This window comes from Anser cygnoides, chromosome 15 (assembly GCF_040182565.1).
Source record: "Anser cygnoides isolate HZ-2024a breed goose chromosome 15, Taihu_goose_T2T_genome, whole genome shotgun sequence".
Classification (NCBI taxonomy): Eukaryota; Metazoa; Chordata; class Aves; order Anseriformes; family Anatidae; genus Anser; species Anser cygnoides.
The window spans coordinates 9,008,604-9,022,262 of record NC_089887.1 but is presented as its reverse complement, the minus strand read 5'-3'; the positions used below and the strand labels follow the sequence as shown (position 1 = coordinate 9,022,262).

The window sequence follows — 13,659 nt, the reverse complement described above, 5'->3', positions numbered from 1 at the left end:
ATGGCTATCAGTTAAAAAAACGTGCTCAACCCTTTTTTATTTCCTAAAAATTCTTTAAGAAATTTCAACTACTTCATTTTTATCTAGAATATTTATCTCCTCTGATATTATCTCCTCCAGACTGTCTGCTGGACAGAACTTTTTGACTACAAGCAGTCTTTTCAATTAAGAAATATACTTGTCCAACATTTTCCTTCCATTACCTTTTAACAAACTGCACATTTAAATCACTTTCACAACCGTTTTTAAAATCTCATTGATAATATTGAGGCATTCAAAAGTGAAGCATTTAAAGCATGAAGAGATGAGCAAGCAAAGCTTGATTAGAAGAATAAATGCAGAACTTTTTTAAAGACAGTGTTGGCATTACAGTAGTAATTGAAACCCCTGGATGTAACGCAAGACACCCACAAACCTTGAATTTAAAAAGGAATCTAAATAATACAAAAGGATACAGATGTAGCTTTTAACAGAAGTTTTAAGTTCAAATTCTGCATTTACCTTTTGTAACACTAAAACAAGAGCTTAAATACCTTTAAGTTTTTCCATCAATTGATTCTGGTACACTGTGTACCTCAGTGCATGCATCCATGGCCTTACATCATGCTGTTTGCACGACCTCAAAGCATCATTGAAGAGAGGTATAAGACAGTCCTGAAAGAAGCATAAAGGTTGTATAGTTGTCACAAGAAATATTTATTAAGATGCATTTTCATTTGTTAAAACCAAAGGCCATTTTAGTGCAAAGTAAACTTTATCATCTGTATTTGTAGCCAAATTGTATCATTAACTAGTAAAAAAATTGAAGTAACTTTTAATATTTGAAGGTTACTTTAATCTTGTTTTTAGAGCTTTGTTAGCTGTTTTTTAAAGAGGTTGATGTATTTATTCTAAATACCACGTAACATTCTTACCACATAGCTGTCATTTACTGTAAATGCAACTGAAAGAAATGATATAGCTATAGAAGTAAGTCCAACTCAAGTATAAGTTGAAAAAAGTCCAAGGATTTTAGAAAATTAAATGAGATCTTTTTACAGTGTGATTAACAAGGGTCAAAGGAAAGGGTCCCAAGTTGCACTGGGGAGGTTTAGACTAGATACTAGGAAGAACTTCTTCATGGAGAGGGTAGTCAAGCATCACAACAGGTGCCCAGGGAAGTGGAAGAGTCCCCATCCCTGGAGATATTTAAGAGACCTGTGGACATGGCACAAAGGGACATGGTTTAATGGTGGGACTTGCTGATCTTGAAGGTCTTTTCCAACCTCAATGACTCTGATTCTACATTCCATATTCAAAACTTCATTACACAACTATTCAATAAAAAAATATTACTCAAATTTAGGTTTTAAACACATAGGCATACCTCTGATGTCAGCCTGTTGGATACGGTGTTTTCTAAAGCAGAAGAACAGTACAACTGAAGAGTGCTCAACACCGGTAAAGACTGAGACACAGTGAGTGTGGAAAGTCTTAAAGGTCCAATAGCTATTCGTGATGTTTGCTTTAAGTACTTTATAACATTTCTGAAATAAAAGTTATCGGAGCAGTTATTTTCATTAGACTATTTAAGAGGAAATAATGATACCAAAAATACTGAACACAACAGCAAATTCAACATCTTAATTTGAATGATGAGGAAAGCTTGCAAAATCATGCACAAGTTACAATATGATACTACTACTTAACTGACAAGAAGCAGAACTCAAAGAGCTAACGTTAACGCTAGCTCTCCACGTTAACGCTAATCTCCACGTTAAAGATCAATTTATGTCCCTCAGCCTAAGCTACAAACAATACCATAGATGCTGAAGTACAAAGCAGCGTATGTTTTTAATAGTTATGTTTAACAAACCAGAACAGTTTTTTACAGTATCTTACGTTCATAGCACAGCACATTTTAACCTACTCAGATATTGACTGCCACTTTTGCTCCTGTTCTATGTGGTTTACAGCTGTTGCCAGACATACTGAACTTCTCAAAAGTTGTACTTCGACTGCTTTTTGAAGTTCTCTTGGGTCAGGGCTTAGCATATTAGGAAGGAGCTTCTTCATGTCTACAAAGAGATTAAAAAATTGGAAACAACCAGAACTGCCAAATGTTGCAGTTTAAAAATGCATTTTTGAAAGCAGGGAACTTTGGAAATAAACTATTTTTATGTGTATATATTCATATTCATTGATGACATGTTACTTAAAATATTAACTCCAGAAAACACAGATCTGAAAAAAAAACAACCTTGTGACAACATTTAGAATTATCATTGCCAATCATTTTGAAGCTTGATTCATAAAGGTTACAGGTCAGTCCACTGAACAGAGCAAACTGCATTCAAAAGTTTCAGTTTGTCATTTACACATACACACATGAAAAAATATTTCTTATTTGAAGTAATATACCTATTTTTTCTTTTGATCCTCCTGCAAGTAGGTTGATATTTTCTCCTGGCAATAATTCTAGTTGTTCAGTGCATTCAGCAAGTTCTCCAGACTCAAAGCTGCTCAGAGATCTGCAATTCAATGTTTATAGGTTTATTTTCACATTTCTTTCTGCATTCCAGAAGCTTAATAACTTATATTCAAACAGCAAAAACTAAAGACTCAAATGAAAACCCTGAAGTTTTAACAGAGCGTAAGTGACCAATTCTAAGCAAAAATCCAGGTTTTGCAAAATGAAAGGCAATAATACTGTACCAAATGGTTAGATTCTCTCTCTGAATGAATGGAAGAACATCCTCTCCAGCTAAGCAGCTTTTCATGTTATCACACTATATATACTACTCTTCTACTCTTCAGGAAGGAAAGGAAAGTCTAACTGCACAAGACTTTTAAAGACAAAAACTTTTTTTCTTTATGTATAGAAAAGTAAGCTTTTGGATAGAATGTCATGATTTTAACTCTTGAGTTTACATTAAGCTGAAATTGCAGAAATATTGCAATATTGTACATAGTTTTACACTAAATTGTAAGTATTATCTTTTAAAAACGGTACCATGACATGGATTTTTAAAAATTAAGTTGTATGAAGGGATTCATTTTCTGCCAGTAGAAGTAAATTAAGTTTGCTAACTTTTACTTCCAGTTGAGATGTTTTTCTTGAACAATAAAAAAACCTCAATAGTCAGAAAGCTACAGCAACTATTCATAATATTAACAAGCCATACAGATAAGCATATTTGTCCCTCCTAAGGATACAATTTTTTTCTTATCATAACTCTATTTCAATGACATCACTTCTAAAAGCCACAAAAACTTAAGTATTTCAGTAATCTAAGATACAGTTGAATAAATCGATTATATTCTTACTTTATGTAGTTAAAATCTGCTTTCAGATTTATTGAGGTATTACTAGTGCTTTTCTTCATTTCATGGACCATATTTTGCCATTCCTGAACAGCAGACCAATCAGCAATGGAAATGTAACATTCACATGCTTTGTTACCCAAGTAATTTATAACTTCAGGTGAAGAGTCACTTGGCTTAGTGAGAACAGTTTTTCGACTTTCTCCTGTGGAAAAATATAAATATATATTTGAGAGTACGTAACATTTTAAAGTATGTAACAAAAATTAACTTTATTATTTAAATCTAATTTCCAAATCTTTTTTCAAGAAATACACTTTTAATTAATGTTACATAACAGTTAAATACAAGTGGAGCAAGAATGGTTGTTTTTTGTTTGCCTTTTTTAAACATACAGAAAATTTTCAAAGGAGGTTTTGGAAAACTGCTGTCCATATCTCTAAAAAAGTTTCAAAACAGGAAAACAGAAGAACTAAATTAGGAACAAAGAACGTCTCTTCTCAAAGATGAAACAGAATACCGAAGCAAAGTCTCAGTTTGAAAAACCCTTAATAAATAGCACAGCTATAAGATTTTGTCATAAATACTAAGTCTTAAGTTATGATGATCTAAATAATTTGGAATTAAGCTACAAAAATACAAAATATTTTACTTATTACTTTTAATTTCATTCAGCTAGACATCCGTGTTGCAAAGCCTCATGTATAGATAATATTGGTTTCAATGGAATTAAGTAGTTAACTTTAACTGCAGACAGAAGCAGTTCTTCAGATTTAAGAATTCAATGCTATAATTACTACATCTATATTGATGAATGTTCTATTTCTACATACACACTTTTCAAAAGAAACCAATAAATACTCACCATTCAAGGAATGCTTTGGGCTGGCATTGTTTACACTATTTGAATTGGCCAACTTAAGAACAGTTTTGTCAAAGCCTGTTATGCAGCAATCCACTCCTGTCATGGCACACAGGTGCTCCTGGTATTCCACAGTTGCTTTTTCAAACCTTAAGTGATTTAATATTTTAGTTAGCATTTTACAGTATTAGTTTTCTTCTCTGGTAAACTGAGTATATTTTAAGCATTTCTTTACCCAAAATAATGTGTCCCCTTCAGCAAAAGAAAGGTTGATTAACATAGAATACTAGTTTGTGAGTTGAATTTCCAGGTTTTAAGAGAGGATAAAAGCTTTTCCATTCAGATTTAATGCCAACTTCAAACTAAGTACAGGCTGAAGGAGATGCACACATTGAATTTGACTGTCACACCTTCTACCCGAATGAATGTGAGTTAAATATTATTTAATAGAGGATTGTAAAATTGGGTCTAGGACAACAATTCATATCTTAAATTTGACATTTCTGAGCAACTGCTCATGTATTATTACAAACCTGCATATTATTTAAGAAAGTTTATTTTAAAAAAGTTTACAACGATTTACAAAGTTTACAAAGAAAGCTTACAAAGACAGGAAAAATACTTAAATACTAAAACCTCAGGTGTGTTTGTTAGCAGATTGCAGCTAAATAATTAAACGTGTCCTTTTTTCATTTCACACAGGAGACAGTATACATTGCTTTAAAGAGATAACATCACAATTTAGGTGTACACTGTCTTGAACACTGACCCACCTATTAGTATCTGCAGCCAAAGATTCTACTTTAACAGATGTAGAAGCCACTTTTTCAAAACAGACCTAAAAGTGTAAAGCATCTCCCTCTCGGCAAACTGTGTCAAATAATCAGATCTTGCCATGCGCCAGAAAGTTCAACAAGCAATATATACATTAATAATATTTTGCAATGGAAAAAAAGAAAAATAGTATTGCTATGTACAAGAAACTAAGAAGAAAGTTTATAGAAATTATCAGGACTTGAGTATAAATGATGTTCATAAACTATCTGAAAACCAATGCATTAAATATCTCTGAAAAACACGGTGACTTTAACATGGAAACTGTATCGACAACATCGATTCATGCCACAATTTAAAAGATTCAGAAGTATGATTAAGCATAAGAAAGAAAGTCCAAATTTGTAACACCCCATTATCTGGAAGAAAGACTTACCGCCCTTCTGCTTGTTGAGCTACAGAATTGATCCAGGCAAGACTCTTCCCAACTACAGCAGAAGACCAGACAGCTATACCCTGAATGGCTTCAGGACAGTGAAGCTCACATAATGCTTCTACCAGCATCATAATGGTCACTTCCAATTCATTTCCCTAAAACAAATACAAAAAAACTTTAACAAATCTTACATGGAGTAAGAGTTATATGCGTGGTTAAACGCTTGGAAATGGTAAGGTAGTACTTCACTTCACTATAGAGGGATATAATGAAGTGTTCTGTGTATCCATCCATTACACTGCTTTTGGAAAAGCACAGATGCTCAGGGAAGAGTTCGTGCTATGAATTCCCAGCCTGAATGTCAATAGTTAGCAAACACTGTATGGTGGGTCTACTGCTATATAAAAACAAATACAAGAATTCATAAAGCAGCAGGAAGGTAATTAACAGCAAGTCTTGTTAAAGTATTTAAGCAGATCAAGTCATGTACTGTAAGAACTATTCAACTTTTTAAAAACACTTAACCACTTTATTCCCTCATCCCACCCCTGCACTTATCTACTGCTTACTTCATATCAGAAAAATTCCCTCGTGATACATCCCCCTCCTGCTCAGAGGAGCAAGTCAAAGACACTACCACAGGACTCCTCACAGTAATACAACAAGAGCATCAGGCAGAACTTTCTGCTTAAGCAGGAACCACTCAGTTCAAATTCAATGAACTATATCATTCATTCATGTGAAGTATTTGACCAAATGCACACAGTACACCCTAATCTCCAACCTACATTATCACCTAAATGCAGAAATCTGTCAGTACAGAAGCATGAATTTAAAATGTTGCTTTTGTGTAAAATATTAAACCAGATGTTTTGTAAGAGATTCTTAATAATTGATTACCTCAGCTTAGTTTTTATAATATAGTGGGAGTATTTTGATGACAGTCTACAAAATTTGAAAAAGATAGTACCTGAGATAGACTGTTATTAGTTTTCATTTCTGTGAGTAAATCAAAACCATGTCTGACTGTCACAGCAGGCTGGCCAGCCAGCAATCCAACTCTCATGATGGAAAGTCTAATCCGCGTCAGCCAATCTTGGCATGTCTGGCGATTAGTATAAAAGAATGTCCTGATAACCTTTTAAAACAGGAAAAATGTAACAAGTTTTACAATATTGTTCATGTGTATGAATCAAAATAATTACATTAAATACTTAATATTTATAAACACCAAAGTCATAACAGGTTTTGCTGCTGCGATTGACTTCTCAACTGAGGGGTGAAGAAACAGATTAAGTTCTGCATTTTGAATTTTTTGTATACAGGCATTCTGAAATCTTGCACAGCATGCAGCTGTCCAGGCATATTAGCAAGCTACAAATCTTAAAGTGAACTAACTATAAATTATATTTTACTGTCACATTGAATTCTAGTAATTAACTGATTTCAACAGTGAAGAATGTTTTGCAGCTAAAACTACACAAAAATGTATGCTGTTTATAAATACTTCAAATGACAATCTGGTCTCAAATAATTGTTTCTTTATACTGCTGATAACCTACAAGTTAGAGGTACGACAGAATTGCTTACTGTTGTACCTCTATGCAAGTTGATATTCCGGAAATAAGTCCTGTTTTCACATGCTTTCTCGGAATAAAATTACAAAGCCAAACAAATTAATAGTCTCAAACTTGCGTTAGAAGCTATTCTTCTCCTTTAATTAGGGTACGAGATTAAATGCTAGGAAACAAAGCTTAACTGCAGCATCCAAAAAGTTCCACAGTTAAGACCTGGACAATCCTGAAAACACTGCTCATTCAATAGACTGTTTCAGGTAACGTCAGCACTGTAAGACAGACAAACCTTGGGTGGAGAAGTGAGAGCATTGGCACATCCTTCATATGCATTGTACATCAGTTTTTCCAAGTTCTCCAGATACTGTAGAAGGAGAACAAGCCGAAGCTGGTTGCTGCTGTGTCCTTCATCATTGTCTGCAGTAGTCCACTGGCTAACATCTTGATCTGGGTTTAATGTATGGGCTGCAAGGCTCCTAATAATACCTATGTATTTTTACCAAAACATGGAAAAAAATTACCAAATACACTTTAGAATTGCTGTCTTGTGACACACTTAAAGTAAAATCTCTCAAAAATTAATAGTACTTATGAAACTGCTATTCTGGCGTTGCATCTCTTGATATGTCAAATACTTGCTAAAATCTATAATCACTGAAAAAATAAAGCCACTGTGCTTCTTGCCTTGAACATGAAGTTCTTTAGCTGCACAATCTCTTACATAAAAAGAAATTCCATGAAAATAAGCTATATTCTTTACATTACCTTCAATTGTTTGAAATGTATCTTGGGCTCTACCCAGAGGAGTTCGTAACTTCGAAAGAACAGTAAACTGAGCTGCCTCCCAAACAGCCCATTGCCAAAGAACAGCATCAGTCTTCAATAGATTACGAGGGATGGTTGGTTGATCTCGCTTATCTAGCCTTTGACAGCTGTAGAACAGCCTTTCTAACCAGTTATCTTTCCTGAAAAAAAAAAAACACATCCGTACATAAACAGAAGTTCATATAGTAACAAGATTGTAATGTACACAGATCAACTATCTATTGCTATCAAAATCTCTCACAAGATTGTTTTCAGCAGCCATGTACATAATGCAAATATTTACAAAAGTTGTATATTGAGGCTATTTATAAATACTTAAAGAGAAAGGTAAAGAACTGAAAGAAAAGCAATGTAACTTCTAAAATAGTTATAAAATTTAAACTAGATACAGTTCGGAATTCTTCACTATCAATTCAACAGTGATGAATTTCAGTTTTAAAAGAAGTTCTTACCCAGTTCGATGAGAGCTTCCATACAAAATAAAACTAATGACATCAGAGAAATCCTGTGGATGGAATGTGTTACTTGGAGCTTTGCTCATGTGACTTCTTATAGCCAAAGAAATTTCTTGTATTTCTGTGTGGGTACGGTTACTGCAGGAAGAGGGGAAAAACAAGTCATGTTATTGAATAAATCAGACACAAAGTTATACAAAAGAAGATATACATATGCATATATAATGACTGGAAATAAGTATACTCTGGTGATAAGACAAAGTGCTTTAAGAGTTCAGGTCTTTGAGACAGACTGCAGGGCATAGTGTTGCTGAAGCTCTGAATAACATGGACCTTAGAAGTATTCATATTTGCTGCAAGAAGTATTGCACGGTTTATCAAGTTTATTAACGACTTTGTGTAATATCTACTGTTCTTAAATCTGCAATACAGTAGAAGAGACATTAAGACATTCTGTTATGCTTTTTGATTTTAAATTAGGAAAATACAGTAACATTCATCTGGCATTTTTCAGATAAATTTCAGGGAAGAAACCAAACCACTCTCTATATTGAAGAGAATCTGAACAACTTACCTCAACACCACATCTAAAGGAATTGACTTCAGAAGTTTTCCAAAAGTTTGCCTTACACGAGCACCACTATGTACTAGTTGAACACGACACACATCAACACATCTGCATCACCAAAAAGGGTGAAAAAAAAGGTCATAACATTTCCATTAACAGTATAATTCAAATCATATACGTAATTCTGTGCCATTACCTTTGTAAAAGGTCATCTGGTAGAGACGAAGACAGGGCATGGAGGCTACTACATGCTTGAAGACAAATATTCACATCTTCCAAAAGTGCTGAATTAAGGAATTAAAAGGAAAATGTCACTTGGCTTGAATTAGATAATTTACAGATTACTCTGGTAGTAGAGGAGCATCTAGACATTTTTACAGCACAGCTAGTATAGACACAGGCTTTATGCTTTATCTTTATTTTCATTTAGTTGACTGGTTTTAGTGTACCAGGTAAATACTTAGTAACAGAAAGTCACTTGTCTTACATGTTACTTATGTGGCCTTTTCTGACCAATGACAAGATTAATTTCCTCATGGCCTCCATACACTGTCATTATACGTAATATATTTTCAGTAAGAAGAAACTAAGGCCAAGTTAGTTAACTCCTAGCCTTGGGAAGTTATTGTTCGTGCTGCTACTATAGGAACAAATGCTTTTGGTAGAAGCTCTCTATATTCAGGTTATTTTGAGATCCAGAACAATATAACAAGTTATGGAAATGTTCCACTGCTTTTGATTAATACAAAATCTTACTTGCAGGATTTGGCACGTCACTGATGGTTTTGGAGATTAACATCACAAACACAAAGTATTATTTTAAGAAAATAATCGTTTGCCTAAATAATAGGTAGGGATGTGTTTGAGAAAAAGGACAGAAGGAGAGTGTAAGTTTTTGTGCCACACAAACTGGAGGTACCCCTAAAATTGATCATATAATCACAGTCACTTATGTATGGAATCATGCCATAGAAAAGACAGTTAATAAACAGAAGTTTGTGCTATCTTACTGTTTGCTAAAAGTCCTTTACAAAACTTATGGAAAGATGGGAGAGAGAATAAAGGTGCATATGTCTCTGATTTTTTCATCAGAACAGCCACTTCCAAAGCCCATGTCATTAGTAGTTTCCTACAAAAAAGGAAAAGTATTAGTCACTCTATGCAGTTACAGAAAGCTATCTTTCAATATAACTTAAATTACACTTCAGGTTACAGATCAGCATCATAGCATAGCTCTTGTTTTTTAAAGAAAAGGTTTTGTAACATCGAAAACATCCTTAAATTTCACATCATCTTGGTAATACAGGTTTGCAGTTATTGTAAAAGAGTTCAATTAGCAAAATCCTCCTTTCAGTAAAGTTTGACGGCTCTGCTTTTAATATATAGATCTTATAATAGTTTCCATTTTCATAAATTTTGTAAGTAAAAGTGAGCAACTATTTCTGCCCCCCCCCCCCGATATTGTTATTTGTATTTCATGCGAAATACATACTTCACTGGTTAAAGTTACCCTAAGCTTTATGGACAGAAATAAGACCTATTTTCTGAGTTAAGATATTCTATTGATAAAAACACCTCCTGATTAATAAGAAAATTATAGTTACCTGGTATCTTGAGTAAGGTTATCCTTCTTAAGCAGTAGCCCCAAAAGGTTTAGGATGATTGAGAAATGTTTTTTTGTTGCTGTGGTTACAGTACTTATAACTGCTCCATCAAACAGAGAGGGAGAGGAAGAACTGAGGCTACTGGATATGAAATGGTCATGCCTGCATGGCAAAGAAAAAAATATAAAAAACAAAATGAATAATTCCTTCAAATGTATAAGAGAAAAAGAAAGTTGCAAATGTTATACAGACACGTGGCATTATAAGGACATTATGTCAAAACTCAAGTATTTTGATGCCTGGACTAAAAGAACAAAGCTATAGTTTTACATCAGTCCATGCAGTCCAATAACCTGGTTTCAATGGTGGCTGATATCAAATGCAGAGTGAAAAGTCACCCAAACTGAGATACGTACAAAGTAACTTTAGAACTAGTGTAATTCCTTTAGTTTTGACAACATTAACAAGGTCCAAAGTGTGTTTAAATCTGTTGTTTGCTTTTCATTGACCCTCCTAGATCTCACAGTAAGCAAAATAGTAACTAATCTTTCTTTATTCACTTTCATCAAAAAGTTCTCCCTCACTTATCTCTATTCAAACCCAAGACTCTTAATCCCCACTTTGAATAAAATGTCAAATTTTAAGCCAGGATACACTTTCTTGGCATTTATCTACAAGTTATGAAAGTAAAAACTGACTAGGCTAGTTTGGGCAAAACCTTAATGGCAAGTCTCTTAAATTTATCCCCCCAACAATATATTCCATTCAAGTAAGTCCATCCTACTCCTCTTAAAATACTGATGAATTATTTGTCTTCATACCTGGAACAATGCGAATATAACGTATACAGTACTGCATACTGGACAGCAGGAAAATGAACTGCTATGTCACCATGAACAATCATCAGATTTTTACTCAGTAGTGCAAACACGGTTGGTGAAAGGGCCCACATCTGTAAGAAAAATTGCAACATAAGCACAGAAACATAATAATTAGGATCTATTTTAAACTGTAGCTTCCACACTGTTAATCATTGTATTTTATTTATAAAATGCTATTTTCTGTGACAATAACTCCATTAATTTCTTAATCTTCTCTGTTTAAAAAAGGAGAAAGAAAGTAATCACAATCTGTTAAAAGCAGATTCTTTTTATTTGGAATAACCTGTAACAAATATTTTCGCATGGCTGATATACTACCAGCAGACACAATGAAGATGCTTTTATCTGTCTTGCTTTTCACAAAGTAGAATTACTCTGACAATATTATAATCAATCCAAGAATAACCCTGGTAAGACACTCTTCCCTAGAAACTATTTTTCATTATGCACAAACTAGATATAAGAACCACCTGGTCCATTTCCTCCAGGTTTTAGTTCTGAATGTCTTTTTCTATAACCTATTAGGAAACAAATATGATCATTTTAATTATACATACATACTACTAGTGAAATGTATTATGATATATTTTAAATTAAAGTGAGTTTGCGCAAGAAGTACTAAAAACAATCTGTATATTTTTTACTCACCCCAATTAATGAATTTTTAGCATTTCCAATAGTACTTAGGGCACTGAGGTCAAATATAACAACAAACTTTGCATTGTCCACACTGAATACATGCTTCTTGAAAGATTCATGCTGGATTTCAGAACAGGCCTCGGGAAGATGTAAACTATAGAGAAGACTATTTAGGGCACAGGTCATTTCTCCTAGAATCAACCTGTAAGCAGTCTCCAGAACAGGAATGTTCTTCAGGCTCAGTACTGCTTGATATACAGCATGGGCTGCTGCAACAACCTTGGGAGTATAAAAATAAAGAAACAACTGATTAGTCTGAAAGTATGTCCTGGTTTCAGTTAGAATAGAGTTAATTTTCCTCCTAGTGGCTGGTATGGTGCTGTGTTCTGGGCTTAGGATGAGAATAGTGTTGATAACACACTCATATTTTAATTGTTGTACAGCACTGCTTACGCTAAGCCAAGGACTTTTCAGCTTCTCATACCGCCCTGCCAGCAAGGAGGCTGGAGGTGCATAATGAGTTGGAAGGGCACAGAACCAGGACAGCTGACCCAAACTGGCCAAAGGGATACTCCATACCATGCAATATCATGCTGAGTAATTGGTGTGGCTGGCCAGTGGGGGGAGTGGGGACTGCTGCTTGGGGAAGGGCTGGGCATCGGTCAACAGGCAGTGAGCAATTGCATTGTACATCACTTGCTTTGTACATATTATTATTACTATTATTATAATTATTATTATTGTTTCTCTTCCTTTTCTGTCCTATTAAACTCTTTATCTCAACCAACAAGCTTTTTTTTTTTCCCCTTCCCAATTCTCTCCTCCATCCCACTGTGTGGGTAAGGGACAGTGAACAAACAGCTAAGCACCCTGCCAGGTTAAACCACAACAAATCATAAAAAATATTAATTGCCAACACAGAATTAAAAGCTGTGATTCTTTATCTATGAATAGCCTGGTCTAGTACTTGCACCTATCTTCATCTCTCTGTAATTAAGCACTACTCACTCACAGAATCTGTGGATAGCTTTCTAGACCACCCACATAGTGCACACCAAGTATGAACGCCACATTAACTACAGACCTCTCTATCTGGTATGACTGTAAACTTACCAATTCCGTATCAAATCTAAATGCCAAAAGCAAGAACTAGCTACATCTGCTTTCTCATAGCTTATTTAAGATGAATAGAATTTTCCAGCTTAAGAAATATATTTTAACAAATGCATTAAGACTGTTATAATACATCTGTAAAGTCACTCTTACCTCTTTCTCCTTATGATAACGAAGTACAAGTAGTTTAGACTCTGGTATAAATAATTTTTCTACAAACGAAGATGGTAGCTTTGTATTTATTTGTTCAACAATCTGGAGAACAAACACAAAATAAATACTTTTAAGTATCCAATTTTTTATTACAACAGATTATTAAAGTTGAATCAAAATACTGTTTTTCTAGCCTCTATATGCTATATTTAGAAAAAAGCTTCCCAGTAACACAAGTATTTTGTATTTGCTTTCCCAAATACACATACAGAGAATTACTTTCAGGCTTTAACGTGACAGCTAAGAGAGAAAATTGCTTGATTAACCTGCATCCATATGGGCTTTCAAAACTTATGGCCTACTTTTAAGAGCTATGTTTTGATTTCTCAGGTCACGGCATAAGCAGATATACAGTAGATAAATAGCACATATTAGCACTAAGGTTCTGAAATTCATCAGATGGTGGTATCAA

The 13,659-nt window shown here is 34.2% G+C and overlaps 1 protein-coding gene across 5 annotated transcripts in view; it reads right to left on the bottom strand.

Moving 5' to 3' along the window:
- Window positions 1-13,659, bottom strand: part of SMG1 (SMG1 nonsense mediated mRNA decay associated PI3K related kinase) — an 87,545-nt gene that overhangs the window by 26,498 nt on the left and 47,388 nt on the right. For all 5 annotated transcript variants that reach the window (XM_048061409.2, XM_048061416.2, XM_048061432.2 and 2 more), the window contains 18 exons: window positions 13,188-13,289; window positions 11,931-12,200; window positions 11,223-11,353; window positions 10,402-10,563; window positions 9,808-9,926; window positions 8,994-9,081; window positions 8,804-8,905; window positions 8,227-8,367; window positions 7,715-7,914; window positions 7,239-7,435; window positions 6,346-6,513; window positions 5,376-5,530; window positions 4,169-4,314; window positions 3,307-3,508; window positions 2,401-2,510; window positions 1,910-2,057; window positions 1,367-1,526; window positions 534-654 (listed from right to left, as the gene is read on the bottom strand). In XM_048061409.2, coding sequence (XP_047917366.2) covers window positions 534-654; window positions 1,367-1,526; window positions 1,910-2,057; window positions 2,401-2,510; window positions 3,307-3,508; window positions 4,169-4,314; window positions 5,376-5,530; window positions 6,346-6,513; window positions 7,239-7,435; window positions 7,715-7,914; window positions 8,227-8,367; window positions 8,804-8,905; window positions 8,994-9,081; window positions 9,808-9,926; window positions 10,402-10,563; window positions 11,223-11,353; window positions 11,931-12,200; window positions 13,188-13,289 — 2,722 coding nt within the window. The remainder of the gene's footprint in view (window positions 1-533; window positions 655-1,366; window positions 1,527-1,909; window positions 2,058-2,400; window positions 2,511-3,306; window positions 3,509-4,168; window positions 4,315-5,375; window positions 5,531-6,345; window positions 6,514-7,238; window positions 7,436-7,714; window positions 7,915-8,226; window positions 8,368-8,803; window positions 8,906-8,993; window positions 9,082-9,807; window positions 9,927-10,401; window positions 10,564-11,222; window positions 11,354-11,930; window positions 12,201-13,187; window positions 13,290-13,659) is intronic.